The 25,746-nt window shown below is 43.4% G+C and overlaps 1 protein-coding gene and 1 long non-coding RNA gene across 2 annotated transcripts in view; one reads left to right on the plus strand and one right to left on the minus strand.

Moving 5' to 3' along the window:
- The first annotated feature begins 2,241 nt into the window (after positions 1-2,241).
- LOC125746420 (uncharacterized) lies at positions 2,242-2,910 on the plus strand. The gene has a single exon (XM_049020361.1). The coding sequence runs from the start codon at positions 2,242-2,244 to the stop codon at positions 2,908-2,910; it is 669 nt and encodes a 222-aa protein (XP_048876318.1).
- Positions 2,911-5,162: 2,252 nt separating this feature from the next.
- LOC125746724 (uncharacterized) overlaps positions 5,163-25,746 on the minus strand; it is a 40,719-nt gene continuing 20,135 nt past the window's right edge. The window contains exon 3 of the long non-coding RNA XR_007399038.1: positions 5,163-5,366. This is a non-coding gene — a long non-coding RNA (uncharacterized LOC125746724). The remainder of the gene's footprint in view (positions 5,367-25,746) is intronic.

A 25,746-nucleotide genomic window follows, 5' to 3' on the forward strand; every position in this document is an offset into this window, starting at 1 on the left:
CTTAACACACTGCCTCTTTGCTAACTGTGTTAAGTCCCCAGAGGATCTCTGAATCCATCACGTTGAGAAGCAGCAGACCAATGGAAGCAAATCAGCGGAGCCCTGAAAAGTCTGAAATGAAGCAATGTGTGTCGACAAAAAAGCATCAAGACCTAAATATTTAACCTCTGAGCTGGAATTCCAAGAGAAATTTCAAGTCAAATTCTAATACAATTTTCAGTTGAACTTAAATACTGGTTAGACCCTGTACCACTATCAGTACCAGTATACCCTCCGGTGATCTAGTAGCACATTCCAGTTGAAAGTAGTTTTTACGGACAGATAAAGTCTAACAGACTCGAAAGGAATTTCTATTTGGGAAGTGACTGAAGTTTAGTGTTGCTCAGAGCCGAGTTGCATGCTGCACATGTTCCTCCGTCTGGAGGGCATCTGCAGTGCGGGGGCTGCTTCTTGGGCTGCAGAACCCGACGTCCGCTCTTTATTCGCCCTGTTTGTCGCTCTGTGGAACCAGAACCAGAGCGGAGTGTGTCTGGCCTGATAGACTTGGCAGACAGGCCGCTTTGTAATGCTGTGATTTCTCCTTAGCTGGCTGTAAAGAATCTCACACCATGTTCACTTCCCCACTAGAGAGATTGGAGGGAATAAAAGGGGAGGGGGAGAAATATGTTAGTTCACGTTAAAGAGGAGTTCTGCCCTGCCCTGCACTGGGTGAGAATTATATATATCCGTGTTAAAGGATGTTTGTTTACAGCTTAGTCAGTGGATTGATTCACGTGTGGATATGGACTGGCGATCAGCATGTACGAATCAGAGGGTGTCGCTTGTGGTCTGCAGGATGTTCTTTGGGGGTGGGTGGGTCGCAGGGACACACCCCCTCTACTCACCTGTGAAGAAATATATTTAGAGGGGAAGGCGAGTTCTCTGGGTCTTAAACAGAGAGTGTGTCTGAAAGCAATGGACTCTCCTGCTTTTATGATTTACTCAGGGAAGCCAGAGGCAAAGAAAAAAACATGTTCTGTAGGTTGTTTGGACGACCTTCGTGACCCTACTCCGAGGGTGCAAGTAAAATGGCCCCGTTCCATCCTCCAGCCCCCCCCCCATCCAGTGCATCTGCTCTCTGTCACGAAAAAACAGTTTGATTTTCTTTCTAGTGTGGAAATGTGTGGTATTAGAGGGTCTCGAAGTCCAGTTTCATACTGACTTGTGCAAAGCATTTCCCAACACGGCGAGAGGCACCTTGACTGGTAAGAAAACTGAGGAGAATTTGTTGCTTCTACAGTATGTACGGCCCCACATTTTTGAATGAAATACAAGCTTATTATTTTGTATTTAATGCACAATGGTCCATAACCAAACAAGCACATACCACATTTAAACTAGGTTTAAACCCCTAGCAATACTGTGGTGATTAGTTTTTATTGATGCCTGTGCATAGCGGTTACTTATTACTGAATACTGCCTTAAGGATTAATGATTACATTTAAGTTGACTTTTAAAAATGCCTCCAGTGTTGGAGACCTGATTTCCTCTCCCATATCCCAGTGTACATATTTTGCATGCCCTGTGATGGCCTACCATCCCATCAGACTGCCTGCCACCTAGTGCCCTGTGATGGCCTACTACCCCATCAGGCTGCCTCCCACCTTATGCCCTGTGATGCCCTACCACCCCATCATGCTGCCTCCCACCTTGTGCCCTGTGATGGCCTACTACCCCATCAGGCTGCCTCCCACCTTATGCCCTGTGATGCCCTACCATCCCATCAGACTGCCTGCCACCTAGTGCCCTGTGATGGCCTACTACCCCATCAGACTGCCTGCCACCTTGCGCCCTGTGATGGCCTACCACCCGATCAGGCTGCCTCCCACCTTATGCCCTGTGATGCCCTACCATCCCATCAGACTGCCTGCCACCTAGTGCCCTGTGATGGCCTACTACCCCATCAGACTGCCTGCCACCTTGCGCCCTGTGATGGCCTACCATCCCATCAGACTGCCTGCCACCTTATGCCCTGTGATGCCCTACCATCCCATCAGACTGCCTGCCACCTAGTGCCCTGTGATGGCCTACTACCCCATCAGGCTGCCTCCCACCTTATGCCCTGTGATGCCCTACCACCCCATCATGCTGCCTCCCACCTTGTGCCCTGTGATGGCCTACCATCCCATCAGACTGCCTGCCACCTAGTGCCCTGTGATGGCCTACCACCCGATCAGGCTGCCTCCCACCTTGTGCCCTGTGATGGCCTACCACCCGATCAGGCTGCCTCCCACCTTGTGCCCTGTGATGGCCTACTACCCCATCAGGCTGCCTCCCACCTTGTGCCCTGTGATGGCCTACTACCCCATCAGACTGCCTCCCACCTTGTGCCCTGTGATGGCCTACTACCCCATCAGGCTGCCTCCCACCTTGTGCCCTGTGATAGCCTACTACCCCATCAGACTGCCTCCCACCTTGTGCCCTGTGATGGCCTACTACCCCATCAGGCTGCCTCCCACCTTGTGCCCTGTGATGGCCTACTACCCCATCAGGTTGCCTCCCACCTTGTGCCCTGTGATGGCCTACTACCCCATCAGACTGCCTCCCACCTTGTGCCCTGTGATGGCCTACTACCCCATCAGACTGCCTCCCACCTTGTGCCCTGTGATGGCCTACTACCCCATCAGGCTGCCTCCCACCTTGTGCCCTGTGATGCCCTACCACCCCATCAGGCTGCCTCCCACCTTGTGCCCTGTGATGGCCTACTACCCCATCAGGCTGCCTCCCACCTTGTGCCCTGTGATGGCCTACTACCCCATCAGGCTGCCTCCCACCTTGTGCCCTGTGATGCCCTACTACCCCATCAGGCTGCCTCCCACCTTGTGCCCTGTGATGGCCTACCACCCGATCAAGCTGCCTCCCACAGTGTGAATGACAGCGCCACCCCCTAAGCCGGTGTTTCCCTTCAGAGAAAGGGTGAAAACAAAAAAAATTATAAAAAATATCTGTTTGGTAAAAATTTTAATGACAGCGATCAATTTGACTCAGGTTGTATTGAACATGAACTAAAATAAATTCCTCAAAATTTTCTGAATGGCTTGTTCTTATCCATAATATCATTATATATACAAAATGTTTAACTAGAGCCAAATATAACTCAACCTACTAAACATGAAAATGAATATCAATATTAAAATATAGTTATATAGTTCATTATACATGGTCAGTAGAGTGGTACGGTGAGTGTTTCTCAAGCCAGTCTCTCCCAGCTCCCAACAAAAATGTGTATAATGCCGGCAGGGAGCTAGGAGGGAGCAAAAACGTGGACTGTCTGGCAGGGAGCTGGGAGGGAGCAAAGACGTGGACTGTCTGGCAGGGAGCTGGGTGGGAGCAAAAACATGGACTGGCTGGCAGGGAGCTGGGAGGGAGCAAAAACGTGGACTGTCTGGCAGGGAGCTGGGAGGGAGCAAAAATGTGGACTGTATGGCAGGGAGCTGGGAGGGAGCAAAAACATGGACTGTCTGGCAGGGAGCTGGGAGGGAGCAAAAACATGGACTGGCTGGCAGGGAGCTGGGAGGGAGCAAAAACGTGGACTGTATGGCAGGGAGCTGGGAGGGAGCAAAAACATGGACTGGCTGGCAGGGAGCTGGGAGGGAGCAAAAACATGGACTGTCTGGCAGGGAGCTGGGAGGGAGCAAAGACGTGGACTGTCTGGGGGTCCCCGAGGACCGGATTGGGAAACACCGGCTTAGGGGGTGGCACTGTTATTCACACTGTGATATGTGGATTTTTTTATGAGTGCTATGACTTCCTCCTAGCGTACAAAAAAATGCTGTTAGGTGAATTAGCATCTGTCATGCTCCCATAGTGTCAGCATGTGTGTGCTGTTACTGACTGAGGACACATAGTCTGTATACTATCAACAATAATGATGGCTAATTCTTGTTAATTATTAAGATAATTTTATCACAAATCATAATAAAAGCATATAATACATATTAAATACGAGTCTTCTTCCATAAAATAGGACAGCTAATATAGTCTTGCAACCAATTAGAAGAAGCAGTGGAATACAAGTATGTAGTAAATATATGTTTTTAAATGCATCCCCTTGGTTTGCACACCTGGATCGGTGACGGTTATGTAAGCCAAAAAAAAAGGTGAGAGAAATCACTGTGGACAGGTACACACACATCAGTGGCTCACCTGTCACACTCTGCAGTCATGGAAACGATCCCACCCCCCCCCCCCCCCAGTCTGCAGGAGATTCCAGCTGCAGCAGATGAGCCGATGTGACGTGACAGTGGGCGACAACGGCGCGTGTGAGATGGTGGGCCTCTCATCTCCGTCGACCCGGTTACCGTATGCGGGACGAGCCGATTAATGGGACACTCCTACGAGATGGAGCGAGGTTTAGGGCGGGGCTGGCTTGGGGGAGGACCTCGTATAGGACATGTGAGGAGCACCCTACCTGAAGGGAGGGGCTGAGATGATCAGATAGCGTGAAGAGAGGGGGCTGGACTTTCCTTCAGAGGAATGAAGTAGGAATGAATGAAAGTGGGCCGATAAGACCGAAACTCATGATAAATGGCAAGGCCCAGAGAATGCGAGCAGACCACAGGTAAGTGTCGCAGTGAGCGAGCCTGCAAGGCAAAGAGCACTGCAAGAACTGCGCCGTCCTGTTCTGGACAGTGTCACCCACGACAGTCTCACGTCTACATGGTTTTAACCATGACATCAATATCTTTGACCTCCAATTATTATTCCACATTTTATGTATATGAATTTATATTTGTGTTTGTAGCGTTTCATAGTTAGTATTCTAAACCAGACTAAATGCAGACTGTTGTGAAATGAGGCAGTCATGTGTGCAGTATGTGACGTTTGGAGGTGTGATTCAGAACTGAGGCTTAAGTAAAAATAGAAGAGTCTGTCATCCTCAGAATGGCCTACCCAGCTGCCCCCCCCCATGTAGATTCAAAAAGCTGAAAAAAATAATAATTTAAGATTTACATTTTTATGAAGTCAGTGTTTTTTGTACCAATACTGTTCATCCAATAAAATAGTTTATTAGAGTTAACTTGTTATACATATACAAACACACATAAACAAATACATACAAAAAATATAGTCTATATGCACTATATATAAATATATATATCAATATTCTCTATATATCCAGAATTTATTTACATAAGCTCATACTGAAATAATTATGTAATCTATACAAGAGTATGTTTTATATTTCACAGCATTCAGTGACACGAGGCCCAGTAGAATGTAAATGTCTAGGCTTCTGCAGGAATCCAACATCACACTTAGTGTCCATCAGACTCGCTGCTGTCGGAGTCATTTCTGCCGTTGTGTCACCTGCAGGAGATCTCCACCTGAAATAAAGAGAATTGATGGTTGAGGACAGAGCACACTGGGGCCAGAACACTGTGTGTCTCTGTGTGCTCCTCTAATCCACGCACCTGAATCACGCTTATATCGGCCATACATCACATCACAGTCATACCTATCTATAGATATAGCTCAGCTCTATGTGCACCATCTTCAAAGACGGAATGACACTGAGAGGAACATTACAAATCCTGAATATTCACGATGAACCATGATTACTAATTAGCCAATTATTCAAGAAAAGAATCAGCTCTATACAGGTTAGCAAAACCGTTTCTCTTTCTTAAGTATGGTGTGATACGTTTGTGCCTAAAAATGTATTTATCAAATTACAGATGCTCCAAGTAATATATTACTTTTGGACATAGCTACTCCTTTACTTGCAGCCATTGTTTCTTAATATTCACCAGTGTGTCCAAAAATGTATTGCATTACAGTAATGAACTTCTATCAAGATGCATACATGATAACTTATTAATTCAGTGCAAGAATTCAGGCAAGAGATTCATCTTGGTGCGTAATGATTCATGTGTTTTATTTTCAAATGTCATTTCTTTTAGGGGACTTTCCCATTGTCTTGCGTCGCTGTGGCAACAACGATGTGTCCACCATGTGTCCATTAAAATCAATTTCCTGTCACTTGAAACAAGAAACAATTCACAACTTTGGCAGCAGCCCCGGAGGCTCCAGCACACTGATGTCCATTTGCTGAATGGTGCTTCCCGCTGACAGTGGAAAATAGTGTGGGAGTGATGTGGCCAAAGTGAATGTTAAGGGCTAATTCAGTACAGCAAAGCGTCACTCTCTTTTCACAAATGGGATTATAATTGATGGCACCTTTGAAAAATGGCATTTTAAGTCCCTGCCACAGCCTGTCTACAACTTTTGAGCCGTCCTACACCTGTAATTGGATAAGCACCTACAGAAATCTATACTGCTAACTTGGTAGCAGAAGTCACTGTCATCTAGCTTCTTCTGTCAAAATGACCAGCAAGCACTACGCTTAATGGGTGAAGCCTAATTCATATGGCAGCTGTCTGCAGTAGTAGTGAAACTTTACTAATATCTGTGGGGAATTTCTCTTTGCCCCACCTTGCTCTCCTTACTCATGAGAGCAAGCCTGGGGGGCACAGCAAGGTGGGTGGGGGGGCACCAGCAGCCGTCTGATCACCGGCACGGTGGGTTTGCCTGCCACCTCCGTATTCGAGTTCCATTCAGTCCATTTTGCGAATGTTTATGAAATAACAGACCAAACTAACAGGCCAGGTGAGATAATAGAATGGACGTGTTGTCAATCAATCTATTAAAGTCATCCCTGTTTCTCAGTATCATATTATTTTTGCAACCCCCGATGCTTTGACAGGTATTTTAAGAATCATGCAATTCAGAGATTCATTACACCATTTGTTTATCCTAAGGCTAACTAAGATGATTGTGGAGTCTCTCAGGTGCCAGATAAACAGATAAGTAATGAAAGCAATCTGCTGTAACCTCTGTGAGTATAAGCAGTTGTCTCAGACAGCTTTAGCAAGAACAACCTTTGCATTGGCACAAAGCAGGACACTGCCTGCACGTACTTGCTAACGCCGACCAATAAGAGACACCCAACTGAGGTAACAAATTCCATACTGCTGACCAGTACTGGGGACGGTAATCACAAAAGTTAGATAGATGTGGAAAGGTCAGGTCCAGAAAGTACTAATCTAGACCAAGGTTTTGTTTCAACCAACCAGTTGAGTCCTCTGCGACCGTGAGTCTTTATACTCAACTGGTTGGTTAAAACAAAAACTTGGTCTTTAATTGTCTTTATTAGATTAATTTTGTGAGTAACTTCCCCAACACTACTGCTGGCTAACCAGTCATTCATCACGACGCGCTGAAAACACTTAAAGAGTTTAAGTGGCCACGTTTGCTTTTTTCCTCCATTTCTGTTTGAGAGGGATGGACAGGGTCCAAATTAATATGGGCTCTCATCTGCATGCAGTATCGCAGATGAAAGGCACCACTGTGAACTGGACTGATTGTAATACCTCTAAAAATGAATGCCGACAAGAGGCATCCATGCACCCTGCATACCTGAAGAGGTACCTTCTCATCTTGGCCGTCATGCTTTAGGTAGACAGCTTTTTAAAGCCTACATGATAATGATGATGTGCTACACACATCCATATGCAGAGAGATACATAAAATTACCACTGAACCAGTACCAGGTTATAAAAATATACATAACTATCCCATATAAATAACGGGATCATAGTCTGTCTAAGACACATGCATTGCTATCCAAAATCTCACTGTACAGCATCCCCTGCAGAGCTTCATGTAATGAGCTGAGTAAATAATACATTTTTCTGCAGAACAAGAAATTAGCTCTTCAAGCAAGAGCCTGTTTAAGTGTCATGGGTTTTCGTTGTTATGGAGGAAAAACATGTGCTAAAGACAGAGGTTGGCAAATGTAAATATGGTTGTGTGGGAGTATGGAGGGGGGGGGGTCAGGAGAGGTTCATGCATTTCAAAAACTGAAGTTGGCATGAGTTAGTGCAATCCTTCTCTCTGTATCCATGTTGGCTAACAAAATTGGTAAGAATTACCCTTGTGTTTGCAATATATGCTCATAAAGATTGTGATGTCTGTTTTGCATCTTCTTTGATGATCAGAAATATTGATGAATAGAGATGAGGATCTCCCTGTCCTTGAACATGCACACCCTCAATATTCATTATATTTGCTTTATTTTGGTGGCAAGTAGTGCATCAGAAAGAGCGTAGCTTTTGAAGATGAAGATGATGAGGACACTGAATACGACTGCTGGAGCAGAGATGAGACGCACATTTCTGATGCGGAATGCAGCACAGGCGGTTTCGGCTTGCGAGCTCAGTACTTCAAATGCTATGCTCACCTACAACAAAGGGATATCAGACATTCCTTAATACTGTACTAACCCTAAATGCCTTTTAGTTCCAGGTATTGCTACATTCTTTCCTTCAAATTTCGATGTCAACTGCTTCTTACTTGGGGGCAGTTGGCTCCTTGGAGGGGAAAAAAAAATGCAAATTATAATGTGTTAGGATGAGAAAGAGTCTGTTTGGTGTGGGATCTTCCATGTGACAAGCTGGATCAGGGTTTGTCTCGCTATCTGTCCTTGGGCAAACGAATTGACCTACTTCTAATTTGACCTGTTCTAGCGTATAAGAATAGTACTTTCACCCATGTGTTCTCTTTAAAAAAAGAATGCATACAAGCAGCTGATCTAGTAGAGCTCAAAATATTAATAATCTTAATTGCCGTTGATGTTGTTCTAGCGTATAAGAACAGTATTTTTATCCGTGCCCTCTCAGCTACCATGCTTACTGTTTGTAAAATGCGGTAAGCCATGCATAAATGCAAGATCGCATGTGTGGTAAAAATGAATGCCATCTTATTTAGCAGTACAAATTAGAGAGGATTACATCATCCGCGAGAGCATTATCTGAGGATATTTCTGTCATGCTGTCCTGCCCATTTGCCTCTGCTCTTGTCTATATTTGGGGACAGCTTGGAGAATGAATTCATTGTGTCTGCTGACCTCTGACTCACCTCCAGTGCCTAAGTAAATTAATTTGACATGCATAGTTATACGCATAGTTACTTATTTGTGTCCAGGAAGTGCATGTGAACCGTCCAAAAAAAACACTATTTACAGAATGTTAAAATTAAAGTTGGAGATTATCTATCAAACCAAATAAGCCTGTACTGAAAACTACAAGTGAAATAATCAGGTAGAACAACACAAAATAAGGTCCAAGGGCTTATGTGTTGTTCGGAAATGTAAAAAAAAACACTGCATGTTTTGCCTTGAGCACAAGAGAATTCATTGCCCCGCATGGTGTATGTCGTGGGTATTGACACTCCACCTGTTACAATCAAAAATACCTCACACCTTTCACGCGGCATATCTCTCCAGTCTCTTTCACAGGTGTGTGTGGGTGTGTGTTTGTGTGTGTGACAATCCCATGAAACAAGCAATCCTGGGATTGTCACTGAAAGCACTTCCTTTTTAAACACCCCCACCACCACCACCAATGCTGGCATGCCTGGGACAAGAAGCAAAAAAAATATATATATGACACACAGAGGGGGCGGGCAGCTGGGGGAGGGAGAGATTTTCCTACTTTTTTCATTACACCGGCTCCTGAGATGCATTGTGTGGTATAAAACTCTGTATGTGTGTCATACTGTGTGTCATGCAGGGAAAATAAGAAACTTCCCACATCTAGAATAAAGGAATGTTTCAATGGAAAACAAAAACAGTTCACTGCATTTTTAGTATGTTTGTTTTATAAATATTATAATATAATAAAAAAATGTCATTTGACTGGCATTTAAATGGTTAAAAACTGCACACAGTGAATGGAGAATTTATATCAGCACGACAAAACCATTATGTACATATAAGGGGAAGGATGTAAGTGAATTTTCTCGATATCATTTTCAAGGTGCACAAAACTGAGTCTGCATTATTAAATTTGTAAATTCTACTGAATGAAATGCAAAGAATAAAAATTTTAAAACCATCTTTTCAATACTGTGTTTGTTCACTGTCAAAATGTGTGTCGTTGCCCTTGGCAGAACAGCTTTGGTATGTCCTTGGTATACTGGAGTGTTGTCATGGATACTCAGAGACACTTCCACTATCGGTAAACAAGTGAGATAAAGCACATTGCAGTGAGGCTGATCCAGAGGTGGCTGTCCTTTGCCCAGACATGACGCAGTCGAGTCACAGGCACGCACTTCTGCAGGCTCCATCAGGCTACACAAAATGCAGCATTTTCATAATTATATGTGCACTTCAGTTTCTGTACATTATAATTGCAGAGGTAGTGAGCGCTTAGTACTTTCTGTTCAAAATTGTGCAAAATTCACAACAGTCCTCACACCTCCAGGACTGGGAAGCTCGAATCTGACTTCAGCTCTGTGCGTGAGCATCGTGGATGTTTTTCCTGTGTTATGTTGGTTTCCTCCTTAGCAGTAGTGTGCAGTTAGGGTACCTGCTGTCTCTGAATAGTGCATAATACCTGAATGTGTCTGAGCCCAGCGCTGGGCCGGCATGCTGTCCAGGGTGTTTCCCAGCCTTGCGCCCTTTGCTGCCTATGATAGGCTCTAGGATCCTGACGGACTCTCCAGCTGGGGGGGATTCCATACAGCAGGATTTTTTTCATTAGCCAGATAACTTAAGCCAAATGTAAGGATTGTCTAATACGAATGTCACTCAACTCCTATTGGACAGTAACCACATTTGGCTTAAGTGATCCAGCTAACTGGGAAATGCTGCTTTGCGGAATACCCCCCAGAACTCCTTGAGAATTTCGAACTGACCTTTGTTCACATTGAACACTGGGAATGCGCATGGCAAATCTCCTATTGCAGTATATATGGGGTATTATACTCGACCTGCTTTCGCCTAAATCGTTTACTTTTGTATTAATAGCACTGATGAGAGTACAAATGTATAAAATCCATGTCCTCCGAACAACAATGGAATAGGATTGCATGCAAATCGGACTACCAGTGACTCTGTGAAGTCTCTACATGAAACTGGCAGCTCAACCATCTGCCTGGTAAGACTCTGGGGTGGGGGGAGGGGGGGTACGGGGGGCAGCACCCTACATTTGCACATTAAGACAAAATAAGCCTTGGCGAATAAAATAAAATAAAAAAAACCTGAGTCTCTGTAATTGGTGAAACCTTGTGAACGACGTGTGAAACTACGCGTCGAAGATTCTAATTATTCTTAAATACCAGGAGTCTGGGTGCCGAGAATAACCTAAAGGGTTAAACTATTTTCTCCGTAGCATCTCTCTTTTTTATCTTCCTTTTATTACACATATTTTGTCTAAGATGGCAGCATTGTCTTCTGCAGATCCAAAGCCCGTAGCCCTTAGACATTGTATAGCTAATTTGATGTATCAATTATTCTCATGCTAATGAGGCTACAGTTTCTCACGTTTCCAAAGGGTTTTGGAACACAGATGGTTGCACACAAATCTGTCGAATACTGTCCCCTTTTTTATATCTGGGACAAAAAAAAAACTGTGAAAGCGACACAAAAAGCCTGCGCGACGCGACAAAAATATTAGCATGTCTTTGTCCTCGCTGTGTAATTCCGTGCATCACATGCGGGCGATACTGTGCTTGGATGGTAGCCCCCAGAAAACACAGCCATCCATATCGCTGTCCTCCTTTCTGTCGTCCCACCCATTTTCCCCTACTTTCCTCTTAGATTTCACTCGACATTTGTGGCACTCCGAACCATTATTTCGCTCAGCAGCTTGACCATAACAACCCTCACACACTGACGAATATATGTGGCAAACATGTCACCGATATGCCAACATATGGGAGTAACAAGGAAGCGAGGCTCATGAAGGCTGGGGAGCTAACTGGGTAAGCAAGCAGTCGACAGATGACTCACTAAATATCATAACAGCTATTCTATTATTGATGACAAATCCTACATTCACAGTGCTATTGCTGTTTATTTTCCAAGCTAATGTCTCAATCTCCTCCCAGTCGCTTGTGTCTCAAGGAGAATAAATCTCCTATCTTAAAAAAAGGTCTTTGGTTTTACAGGGGCGGCTCATTACAAATGGGAATGGCACCAAAATGTGACGTTCACTTGGTATTTTTAAAATCAGGTACTATTAATATGTAATAATTGTTCTTGGTCGTTGTAAACAATTTGACACACATTGTCTCCCCTGGGTAGTCAAAATACCATGCAAAATGTTTTTACAGGTCATTTATAATTTTCTTTGTACACTATAAATACAAAATAAAATACGAACACAATACAAATGAGGCTACTGGTTGATTGCTGTATCTGTTTGGGGCGAATGCACTTTGTTTGTTAGTTGTCCCAGTTATTCAAAACCATGCAACAGTGACACGGACATCTAAGGCTGCCAGGAGAAATACTGCATGCTGCACAAAAAGAAAAACCCAATAACACAACAAAAAAACAAACAGTGAAATTTGTTCTCTGCTTTACAGCATTTAAATCAGGAGTGCAGAAGCAGATAACAGCCCTGTGGAGATAGGTGATGAATGAATGGATTCACACGCTCTCTGCACGCTGAGGAATATATTTGGGCTTGTGAGAAGTGAGAGTCATACAGTGAATCTTTTTTTTTTTTTTTTAACTGAACCACGGCTTCCAAAGAACAGGAACAAACGTCCATGATAGGGAATCTCAACAGCCCTCCCCCACCTTCTCAGTTGCAGGTCACTCCTGAGAAACACACAGATCTATAATAGAAAGAACCCCCACCTATTGTTGGGACCCATAGCACTTGAGTAGACCTGGGCCAGCTGGGCACCGTTTTCTGCAGACGCCTCCTGTGAAGGAAGCAGGTCGCATTCTTGGCCGGTGATACCGTGGGGGGGGGGGGGGGGGGCATTACGAAACCGTCAACCCGGACAGGAAAGACGGCAGCGACGAGCAATCATGGCTTTTTAATTTTTTTTAAGGATGTGGTTTCATGATGCTTCGTGAAAAGAAGACAGGAGAGCAAGACGGAGAGCTGATTAGAATTAATTTGAGCTTTAGCCACAAAGGCTGATGCTCAATGAGAGAGACAGAATGGGGGATTTGGGGGGAACTGTTGTGACTAACGCTGTTTTACTTCAGCGACCATGAGAACCCTTCAAGCTCGCTATTAATCTGTGCCCCCCCCAGCCACCCCCACCCCACACCGCCAACTGCCTGTGTGCAAAAGGGACCGGGGTACAATGACGTTGACGTGTCATTACCGTTTGACAGTGAGAAACAAATCAGGGGGGGTGGGAAAGTCCTTGGAAAGGCAAAACAACAGCCTAAAAAAAAAACTTTTTTGAGAGGAAGGAATCCATTTTAATAAATTTACATTGCATTTGCTGTCCCCTTTCACCTCGAAATGAAACAATATGGCTGTGCTCCTTTATTCCGCCGTCTCGGGCCTTGCTTCTGCTCTGACAGCGCGCTCCTCTCAGACCCACTCCATCTCTTCCAGGCTTTGGTCGCTTTCAAGTTCAATTTAGCACAATAAAGTTGTTATGTGGGACAGTGCGGGCACCTGCTGTGAGGCAACAGAGCAGGCCTGGCGGCCCGGAGGCCTGTGCGGACACCGCGGCCTGGCTGATGGGTAGCTCTCCGCCGGACATTCAGGCACTACGATTAGCTTCAAACCGCAAAGAGCCCACTGTGATTCCACGCAACCCTACTCTATCCCACCACTAGTCTATACATACACACACAAGGACACACGCTCTTCCTGTGATGCTGTGGCCACCGACTCTGGGGGTGGATTCATCCTTCACTCCTTCCCCATGAGGATCTGCCTTAAAAGTCTTGAGTAACCCAAACTGATTCTTTGTTCAAGAGTCAGGGTGGAATTTGGACCGAGTTCTTTTTTTACGCGTTTTGGGGTTAAACAAAGTTGAGATGTCAAAATTCATTCCCCCGGGCAGCACAGAGCTCAAAGAGGCTATGGGCCTGCTTGTCCACAGAATGAGAGAAATGTCTGTTTAGGTGAACATCATCCAGACCAAAATACAAATACTGAGCTCACAGCCTCACAACCAAGCACATGAACGCTGAAACTCACACAAACAGTACAAAGTACGCTCAATGCGGCGATGGAATTGCTATAGAAAAATTGTAACAATACCAGGCTGCTGTTTTGCGACCAAACACACGAGGCATTAAAAAAGTCGATCTTTAACATCGCCATTGTCCGTGACACGGGGACAGTCAAGCCGATCGGCTTCAAGGACAAGTGCAAACGCAAAAAGGGTGGGTGGTCTCGGGATGCGTGCGGGAGCATCCGTATGTGCGCATCTCTGCGCCTTTTCTCCTCTGCTCTGGATGCACACCGAAAATGGACCACATGGAAGGGAACGTATTGTCTCCGCTTCCCCGATAAGGCGGGGGGGGGGGGGGGGTGGTGGCATATGTGCAAGCGTCCTATATCATTATGCCACTGTGATACTCCGGGGGACCACCATAACTTAGTTTGTCTTCCTCACAAAGTTCGGCTAAGCTTAGACAGATTCATTAGAAGGGTATTCTTTGGGCTCGACGATGCCTAAAGAGGCTTCCGACAATGGAGCTAATCACAGCTTCGCCCCTCACCAATGGTCAGATTTTCCCTTTTCACCTCTGGGCCTGGTATCATCTCATAGCAATTTGCCCAACTAGCCTGTCTCAAGCTCAAATAAGGTAGTAGCTGTTTTTTTTCTTTCCTGACACTCATCCCTTTAAAATTTCTGTCCAGAATTTAGTTTAACTAGAGTCCTCCCTCCCCGTAGAATTTTAACCTGTCAGATTTGTGTCCAGGCCTGTCCAGCTTGGAATGGACTCCAGCCTGACCTACAACAATGACCGGGATAAGAGGTTCAAAGATGGATGGATACATTTTTTTTTCCATTTACCAAGAATTTACAATGTACAGTAACAGGCAGGCATATGAGGATGGATAGCTAGGAAGTAAATAAATAAGAAACATTTAACTCAAATGTGCCACTGTGCTTTCAAAGGCCACTGAATTGGTGCAAAGTTATCAACTATTTGTTGCGGCGCCCTGAAGCATCCCTTTGAAAGGCAGTGACACCCCACCTCCCTCTGGATAATCGCGAGTCCCGGTTCCTGTGTCTCACGCCTTAGATGTGCGCTCTGCGTTAGTGACTGCTAGTGCTTCCTCGCTTCCCTATAATCTCCAATCACCTGTGCCACCCTCAGCCCCGAGTTTACTGAGTGTAAGGGATGGCCATGAATGTGCAGCAGCTTGGACAATGAGCTACACGTTATAATTACCTCCCCGCCCGCCGCCCCCCCGCTCCCACTTAACAGCACAAAAAAACAAACCAAAAAACAAACCCAGCAATGCCAACTAGAACTTTCAATGCAAATTTTCTTAGAGGAGAAAGGGGAGTCAAGAGCAAAGTCGTCTATAAGTCTGGAGCCATCTAATCACGCCAATATCTGGTATGTGACAAACTGAGGCTGATACATGGACCATGGCTAAAAACACACGCCATTTGCAGCTCCACTCTGCCATGCCTGCATTGACGTGCACCGCTCTGCTCTCTGAAACTAGCATCACCTAAAACTAAGGGCATTCTCATACTGCTAAGCCAATTGCTATGCAAAACAATGAACACATAAATTTCTAGCTGTTTTAACATTGCCCATAGCATCAAAATCTCCTGAAGGTCATCTGAGAAGCTGGTGCCCTAGCAACAGAAATACGGGCGTGAGCCATGTGGCCCCTAATTCCGTACAGTGAGCAACCAGAACGGTTTAATGAATTTCAGAAATTAAATTACAGCGATTCAGGCCACTGCACTGCTATATGAATGCATGTAGTGGAACTAAAGGCAGAGCCTTCAGACTTCTGCACATTGATAAATTTTTTAAACTAAACATCAAATTGAAGCGATCTCAAACCTGGTCTAACACATAAGTAAAATACCCAAGTTCACAGTGAACCTGTAGTGATTGAGATGCACCTGGAGCCTAACCTAATCAAGAAATAGTGAGTAAGAGGGGAATTCATAATATGTCTAAACACAAATATGTTTTATAGAAATGGAACTTACAGAATACATTTGTTAAGAAATGCGTCTGAAGCTTGAGATTCTTTTATGTATTCATTTTGGTTTTTAAATAATCACATCAATTTTAGGATAAAATGAACTTTGAGAAGTTCTTTCAAACAATCTCAGAGCAAACTCTGTGAACTTGGTAACAATTACTTACTATCACAAATTACAAAGCACAAAAAGCACCGCAGGTATCGGTTATAATTTGAGGTTGCTACGGGGAAGGGTATACACAGAAGAGGAAACGCACCCAGGAAACGGGATATAAACAGAAACCCTAAAACAAGGAATAAGCCCTACAAATCCAAAGACAAGACTTCGGAAAACCGAAGCCACGGCTACGGCTAACCAAACCCGCGAAACCAGAAACAAGACGCCGGTAAAGCGAAGCGCGAAGCCGGAAGTGAAACGCCGGCACACAAAAGGCAGAACCCGGAACAGCCCGCAAACCCGGAAGGAGGGAAACAAAACCGAGCCGAGATTTAGAACCGCCTACTTCCGGCTCAATACCGTAATCAACAAAATAGCAGCGCAGCAGCCGCGCACGTGAACTGGCTTTAAGGTCATGCAGGGAAAGTGATGCAGGGGAAATGGTATAATAATTCAGAAAGTAATCTGAATATGAACAAAATTAGAAATTAAAAAAAATCCGTTTGATAGCTGGCTACTGCCCAAAATCGTTTTCAAAGGTGTCTGTCTCCCCAGCAGATAATAAAATAATGAAAAGATGTTTCCTTCGGATATATAAATATAACTAATATTTGCTAATTTTAAGATCAAACAACAAAGCACAATATAGAGGCTCCTTCTTAAAAACCATCCCAATTAGTCTTTAATTCATTCAAATAATGCAGTGATCTCAACTATGAACAAGTAAATCTACAACTACACTGTTGGTAGGCCTATCTATTGCTGTTTTTCAATTTGATTGCATAGTCCAATCACTATGTTACCCCAAAACAAAGATAATGTGGGAGTGAACTGGTTTTAACTGAAATTAAATTATTCCACCTCCAGTTACAACAATTGTATAATATAACATTATACTACTAAAGGAACATACTGAAGATGTACTATTTCTATATTAATATAGAAGATATTAAAAGATTCCATAAAGGACTATGGATAAAATCATGTATGAGACAAGATACAAATTCTGAAGTTTATGACTTTTTTGTCATTTATCCTTATTTCCGATAACTGCGTAGCTATCACAGCGTGCCCATGCCATTTACCATTCGTCCCATATGAGCACATCAACCTAAAGTGCAAATGTCCAGGCATACGTTCCTAATCATATGAATCAATGTGTTAAATCTCAAATATATATTTATATACATATTTTTCAGCAATTCACATACAGAATATATACATAAAGAAATATGGAAATGCAATCAGACCACGTACCTAATTTTACACTAAAATTGCTGCATTCCAGCATTCTGATAGGTGAAGATAATAATTCACCTTAAAGAAAGAAAAATGTGCGAAGGGTTTGATGCTGAGACCTTCATATCACTGTGAATAAAATTAAAAGTGCATCACTATTGAACAAGTAAGCCCAGTAAACCATTTATAAGTAGTAGAAAATATATAATGTGGATTATTTGATTTGTTACCAACATGTACCTAATTACATCTAAATTCTTTAATAAGTGGACTAGACTAGATCCATTATCTGGTTGCCTTAATAATTCTATTAATTATAAGGGATTGACTTGCATAAAATAGCAAATACCTTAGAAGTACAACGTAAAAATAGTCAACATGTCACCTTATGCACCATTATAAACCCAGCAAGTCATTTCACAGCTTTTAGAATGATTGATATACTATTCTCTTTTTATTTTGCAGTCTATTTTGAAGTCCTTTTGTATTTCTTATTTGTATTATTTCATTCTTATTTTATGTCATTCTTATTTTATTCTTATTTATTGATATAGTGACATACTATTTTGATTTTATTTGTACCGCATATTCCTTTTCAAGCACAATGTGGGAAAGCATTTCACTATACAGTAGTGAAATATGGACAAACAAACAAATATAGACAAACGAAACATGAAGCACAAATTATCCAAACTGTATCTAGATGTAAAAGGAAATAGGAAACGGAACGACAGGAATTAAATGAGAACGTGAAGAAAAGAAGATCAGAAATGAAGGAATGTGAAAATCTGGGCTGCAGTTTAAATAAAAACATTAATATAAATGTAAATTCCAAAATTTAAAAAATCACTTCTGTGATTGATTACCTTTGTCTAACATTATAATCACGAAGGTATAATATATTGTACTAGGTAACATATAACACAGAAACGAACCATTATGGGTTTAGCATGATCTGTTCTACAGGTCCATAATCCTTGGATCTTTTGTGTTCATGTGAAGCTGTTCCTGTTGCTCTGATTTCTGCCCACCATCCAAATACATGCAATTAAGTTGAATCAATTACTCTGTAATGCATGTAATCATGTTTGTATTTGCAGATTCATTGTGACTGGCTAATAGTCCACCTAGGTTGTCCTCAGCCTTTCCCTCTGCGCTTCCTGGGAACGACTCTTAATCTCTATCAACCTATCTGGATGAGCAGCGTTTGAAAGAGGTTGATTTAGCTACAAGTAAAGTGTCTTGTCTGTGTAGGTTTGCATCTTGAGTGTTTTTTTTCTGTTCAATGCATCTCAAAGCCTACCCACACAACACAAGCCTACTACCTATTAAATGTTAAAAAGACAACATTCAAAGCAAAGATTACACTGGAAGATGAATATTTGCTCGCCCACATTTAACCACATGTAATTTAGTTGTCTTTGCAATGTCGATTTAACATAACATGAATCCTTTAGCATGCTGGTCAGGTTGACTAATGGGATTGGGGCTAAAATGAGGAGTCCCTTTATTGCATACAACCCATCCCCCGTGCCCACGCCACATCCCCCGTGCCCACGCCACATCCCCCGTGCCCACGCCACATCCTCTGTGCACAGTGTGCATTCATTCTTATGAATCATCTGGCTGCTTGCCGTATTGCCAGTGTGCCATTTCAAAGCCAGCAGAGAACACTGTATTATGCTTATGTGTAATGTTCAGATAGTAGACTTTAATTACAATTACAAACATTTACTACTCGCATACAAAACTCTATGACAGAAATCCAGTTCGGTTTATTCATACATAGTGCCCAGCTCCATAATAATTACCATAAAGCACTTAATAAAGGGTATAGCAGCTATGATATTCCAAAAACATATTAATATAAACAACGACAATATAAGAAAACACAACTGAGGCTCATTATAACAGTCAATTCAGAGCAGAATACCAGAATGCCACAATGGAATGGAAACAAAAGCTCCTAATGTAGAAATAGAAAACTCGACTGACTCTCTGACTGCCCAATCCCCCTGGGTAACCATGCAAACTGTAGACCAAAGTGCCAAAATCCACCTGACTGGGAACAGTTAGGGTACGTGTTGCCCTTGTCACATAAAAATGGTCGTGGGGATTTGTTTCACAGGGCCAAAACAAAAGTATGAGCAGATAATTCTGTAGCCAAACCATCTGACCTGACTACAAAATCACACAAGTGCTCCCAATGCACTCTGCATCAATTCGGAGAAAAAAAATCAGAGAGACACTAAAATATGACAGCACTAGATTTTAGGTTTACATACTAAATGAATATATAAACCAAATGAATGCCATGACTGACAGTTTACAGATTAAACTAATAAAACCCTTTTCATCCATGCCTTTTTAAAGATTGCCCATCAAGCTATGCAAATTTGTATTCTTTTTAGTGCTTGTGTTATATGGTATTGTGTACGATCATTTCTGTGAGTATCTCTGTAAGTGAATGTAAGGAATAGAGACTGATGATGCCTCATTTTGTGGGCTGCAATGCACACACACACACACACACACACACACATGCACATGCACGCACGCGCGATCAGTACTGTATAAGAAAAGGGCTGAATGCTTTCAGATAAACCTCCTAGGCAGTTAATATCTATGTGTGGTAACCCTGTGTACATCATCTATCCAGAAAATTCACAACTGAGCCTGTAGTAAGACTTTAAATTTAAAGTATGTGTGACGGTACCACGCCCCCCCCCTCCCCCCCACATGCAGAGTAAGGGCCCACTGCCTGAACCTCAGCTCTCCCAGAGCACAGAGGCACTTCATTTTTAATAATTATAATAAAACACATTTATTATTTTGTATTCCCTGCATAAAGATCCCAGTTTTTTATTTACTTTTTTCAGAGAAAGGCTAGAATAACAGAACATCAACAGATTAGATTTTTAATGAATTGATTAGCTTATTTGTTTCACAACACAGTCTGAAACAGCATTTAAAAATTAATGTATGCAAATAGGCCTCTCTATGAAAAAGATGGAAATGGCGTCGTCTTGTCGTTAGTTCTCACATTTCCAGACTGGCACCTTGGAGCCAATGCACAGTCTCTCGGCACGTTCCTGCAGCTGATCATCTGTTCCTTTTGCATAAATGCCACTACGGCGATATTACAGTGTGTCTTTCTGTCATTACTGTGGTAATTGTTCTTTTTCTCCCAGTCTTCTATAACAGGAAGGACAGTGGAATTTTATGCTTTATATGCATCGCTGATAGTAAGTGGGTGACAATTTGGTCTGAAATTGCCAACGTCTCTCTCTTTGACTTGCATTTATGCCTGACATTTTGCAGCAGTAAATTGTCTCATGTTTGGCAGACGTGTGTGAGGGAACACACACCGAACATTCAGGTTTCTCTTATCGTTGTTCCAAAGAAGCCGTTCTCAAGGGGTTAAAATGGATTCACACCACAAGAAGGTGTTTTCAGGGGGTTCCTTGCATTCGGCTGTGCTCTTTACTGCTGCTTTTGTCTCCGAATATAAAATAATGTCGTATATGTATATAAACAAGTAAACAAACATTCCACCCACAGTATAATACACAAACAGCTCAGCGGTTTGGCAGCTACGAACAATTATCTTTTAAATGCTATGGAAATGCCGTGCGATGTTCCTAATAGTGTTTACCCGAATGTTTGTTTAATAAACGGTTTATTCCCTTTGAAGTGACAGAAACTAAACTGAGGTTATTGATGTTTGCGAAAAATTTGTTACCAACAAGCAAAAGAAGCTCAGTTTTAAGGAAGCTTTGATGGAAAGTGCAGCCCGATGAGGAAAGAGAAGGGGAATCATGAAGGTCTGAAACACTTAGGTGAAGGGAGTGTGGGGCCGTCTTGCTTGCTAATTGATTTCGTCTGTTAACAAGGCATAATGTATTCTATTGTGTTGTTTCTTCTGTCTGAATGAAGCTCAGGCTTGGGACCCTTCGTTTCACCCTCTTCCCTGTATTCATGGGCTTTTTGATGTGAAGACGGTATGACAGGCCTGGATTGGTCCCCTCCCTTCCCCACCCCCGCAGATGGCTGGATGGATGTCAAAACCTAGCGCCTGCCCATAACAGGCTCGCGGCGTGGTCCGCGGGCTGGCAAGGAGGGCCGTCCTGGTTCCCACCCGCTTTCGAACCCTCTGCCAGTCCCCCCCCAAAACTAATGCTGGCTCTGGGACAATGGTTGCATTGTTGCCTGGGCTTGGATTTGTGTCCTAAGGACAACTGGGAGTGTAGCCTGACCGATGCAGCCTAAACAGGCCCGTTAATTACTCCTAGGGTTTCCTGATTAACCTCAAACCTTTTGCTCAGGCACAAAGGGCCCACGGAGACCAGCCTGTGCCCCAAGCCCCCCCCCCCCCCCCACAGCCTGGCACTGTGGTATCTCCCACACTCTCACTCCCATACAGCTCCGGGGCTCTGACTGAGTGGCTCTGCAAAACCTCTGTGTATCACACATAGCATGCTACAGAATTAGCAGCTACCCTAAACCACAACAAAAAAACAGAAAAAAAACCAAACAAATAAATAAATAAACAGACAAACAGGCAAACAAACAAATAAATAAAGGAGAGAGTGGGAGTAGTGGGGGGTGGGTAGTTGCTTGTGTAGGGGGTAGGGGGAGAGAGAGTAAGACAATATTGCAGCGATGTAACGGGGGTGATTGCACACCTCACAAGCTCTGTTGTAAATGACCTTGATGATTTGCGACAAAGCTAATTTCTTTATGACAGCTTTTCGACGCGCCACTTTCGCATACGCTATCCAGGCGGCGAGGAAAGGGTGTCGACCAGCCTTCCCAAGCTCAACAAAGGAAATCCTTGGGAAAAATTAGGAGAGCTCCTCCGAAACGCATTACCGGCACTGGAAAATTCACGAGCGCTTCATCACGCCGTGTCGCTTTGCACGCTGGTAAATGCCGGCCGTGAAATATGCAAAGCAGCCCAGCGAATATGCGTAATTACCTGGGAGCCGAGGTCATTTTTCTGGGTTATGTGATGTGACGTTTGTAGGGCGTTGGCATACATCAGTGTAAGTGTAAGTGACGCACATACCAACCCCATCCCATGCTATAGAATATTACAGGTAAAGCGCACACCAGCAAGAATAATTAGAATATATGTAACACATATATGTTTGGGTTGTATACAAGGCCTGTATTTCACACACACAGACAGAGTGAGAAAAAGGTGACCCGTTATTGACCCTATGAATTAAAAGAATATGGCCTTTTTTCCCAAAATACACAACAGAGCTGCTGCATGGCGCAAATTCCACACTGATGCAAACACATAATAAGATGAGGGACGTAAATCCAGTGCTGAAGGTTTATCCGTATATCTCAGGAATGACGCTGCGTGTGGACACCACACCACCAACGATAACGTCGCCCTGCCATTATTCTAACACATGTTCTAAATTGCAGGCGGATATTTTGCTATTCATACGAAACGGACTGTAGGGAAAAACAATTAATTTTCCAGACGGTTTAGGTACCTTTTTAAATCCTCTATGAACTTGAAGGACTTGTACAAGATCTCATGTAACAGAAGCTGCTTAATACGGCCCTGGAAATTAAAGTAGTTTTGTTACTACACTGATGAACAGGTTCATAAAGGTATGGAATTTTTTTGTATATAAAATTGATTCAGGTTTCCAGTTAGACATTCTACATACAACAAATATGTAACTAAACAATGTAAAAGCACATGAAAATGTTGGTCGAAGTGGACGTCCTTTGCCGACTATGATCAAAAACTGCAATATGCCAATCTGTCTTAATAAAAAATGTCTGAAATACTAAATCCTGTCGAGTTTTGAGATGCTAATATGCTTCCCACACACATAAATGTGTTATTTTTGAAGACTTTGATCAAGTGATTATTCTCATGTAATTTCATGAAATGAAATTAATTCACCTAAAACAAATGATAAAATGACCTACACCTCAGATTGAAACAGACATGTCAGGTAGGCCCTGAATGATATTTTTGTAAGAAAACATTAGAATGGGCCTTCAGTTCTCCGTATCACAAAGCTTTGGTCTTATTGTCTGCATTTCCCATTGATAATGCTATTACGGCACATCATACAGCATACAAACACATTGGATAATGCGAAAGCAATCATTCCCTTTAGTAAATAAACTAGGCAGCCAGGCGTTCCTGTGCTACACAGGCTCAGAGAAAAGTCTTGTTAATAATTGCTGTGCGGTTGTTTAATTGATTTAAATATGAACAAATGGGGAAAGAAGATTTAACCGCTGCCTGGACCACAGCCTCTCGACCCTCCACAAGAGCGCAAGCAAATATGACGGCATCGCTGCAGATGCACCGCATGCAAACACAGCGCCTGCGTATATGCGCAGGAGCGGCTCCGCTCTCCTGAATTCCGCTTTTTAATATTTTCTTTCTCCCCTCATCAGAAGCTATGTGCCACACAAAGCCAGACACAACCCACTACTCCAGAGATAAAGCAGGATATCCACGGTGCTCCCACATCGAAATAACAGGACACTTACCATTTTATACAGTCATATTGATGGTATGAATGTGGGCTCAGTGAAATCCAACAAGGTGAATTTCTGTTATTGTCAAAGCTCTGGTTTTTATGTAACACGCTGGCCTGGAAAACGAAAAACAACAAACACATGTTCTGAATTGTTGGGGGAAAAATGTATATCTAAAGTTCAATTGCAAGCGCACAGAATAATTGCTCCCTAGAATATACAGACAAAATGATGAAAATAGCTAATGAGAGCTGAATTCCTTAGATGAGCTTTCAGCTATTTACATCATCTACTGTCTCATATTTTAGGTTTTAATAAAAAACCAAAAAAAGAACAATGAAGGAAGCAATTTAAAATCTGATATTGGATCCACATTACAGATAATAAAAAATAAATATTTTATTAAGCTACTAAATAAAAATAAAGGCATGACAGCAACGCGTTGCCATTAATATGGCCTCTGTGACTAAGATAAACAGGCAGGATATTTATTCTCACATTAATGTATTAAACGTGCTATAAAATATACACAGGCAGTTTGAGAAGCCGGTTTGGTCAGGGGGTCTATGAGCCACACAATACAATTTGAGAAACAGCCCTCTCTGGAAATCTTAAATCTAATCCCAGGTTTTGTGGCACATGCAAATGAGGGTAGGAGTTAACTGTCTGCCCCTCCCCCCTCCGCAATAGGGGGAGCTGAAGCAGCCAATTTCAGCACAGTGGCATACAGTACAACGTCACTATGCCACCCCAACCCCCTCAGCAGACGCCACCCCCTGCGTCAGTCACCCCCAGCTGCCGACAAAAGCCCCTCTACCCTAAAGGGAAAAAAACACATATCACAGATAGCACTCTGAAAATTAACTTGACATTTGATGCAGAAAAAAATATATATACGGGTGGGGTAAAAGAGGCCGATAACAAAAACCAGCTCGTGACCCGAGGATCACGTGGGGGGGGGGGGGGGGGGGGGGGGGCGTGGGGGAGGGTTTAAAGAAATGGGGGATGCAGTGAGAGTATCAGATGCCCGCAGCAAATTTTCCACACCTAATTCTCGGGAGACATTTTTGTGTCATTTGTTCCCACAAATGTGTTTCCCCTTCTCCGTTTCCCAACAGTGACGGGTGCCTCTCGTTTCCTTCCACCGCGGACGGAAAAACAGAGGAATGGAAAAAGCGCCTCGGAAATCTCGGTGTCTAGCCCATGCTCGTCATCAAAAGACCGGGCGGGGAGGCACACCCTTGTGGGTCCTCATTAAGATGCTCCTAAATAGCTCGGACTGTTGAACCCATTACGAGACGCTTCGCCTTCATCCTCGTGCCCCTGCAGCTGTGTGCTCTGACTGTGTGGATGGGGGTGGAGCTCATGGTGCCCGCCTGCCCACTGTGCACCCTGGTCTCGACGCTCAATGATAATGCAGAGCAGGTGCTAAGGCCAGAATATCCGATAAATAATTAGCTAGCTGTCCGGTCTGTGGGAGGGCCGGCATGGTCCTTGTTTAGGGCCTGAAGTTCGCCGCTTGTTCGTTTACCGCATACTAAAAATAACGTATAACCCGCAAGCCCACCCGAAAACACGGATTGTGTGAAACATGAGAGATATCCGAGATGAAGTAAAAGCCACGTTAATTCATTTAATGCTTGGTTCATGCTCTCGCTGTCAGCGGTTTCCGAACGTTAACGTGTGGCGATGTTTCGTGCGGCTTATTTATATCCCTTCTATGCCGCAACGTGCATTAACGAGCGCTTTTTTTTCGTCAAGCGTGCATAAATCAGTCCGAAGTGTCGTAGGTGTAAATGCGGGAAATGCCAGTTCGGGGGGGGTTGGGGTTTGGGT

The sequence above is a fragment of the Brienomyrus brachyistius genome, chromosome 7, assembly GCF_023856365.1.
Source record: "Brienomyrus brachyistius isolate T26 chromosome 7, BBRACH_0.4, whole genome shotgun sequence".
Classification (NCBI taxonomy): Eukaryota; Metazoa; Chordata; class Actinopteri; order Osteoglossiformes; family Mormyridae; genus Brienomyrus; species Brienomyrus brachyistius.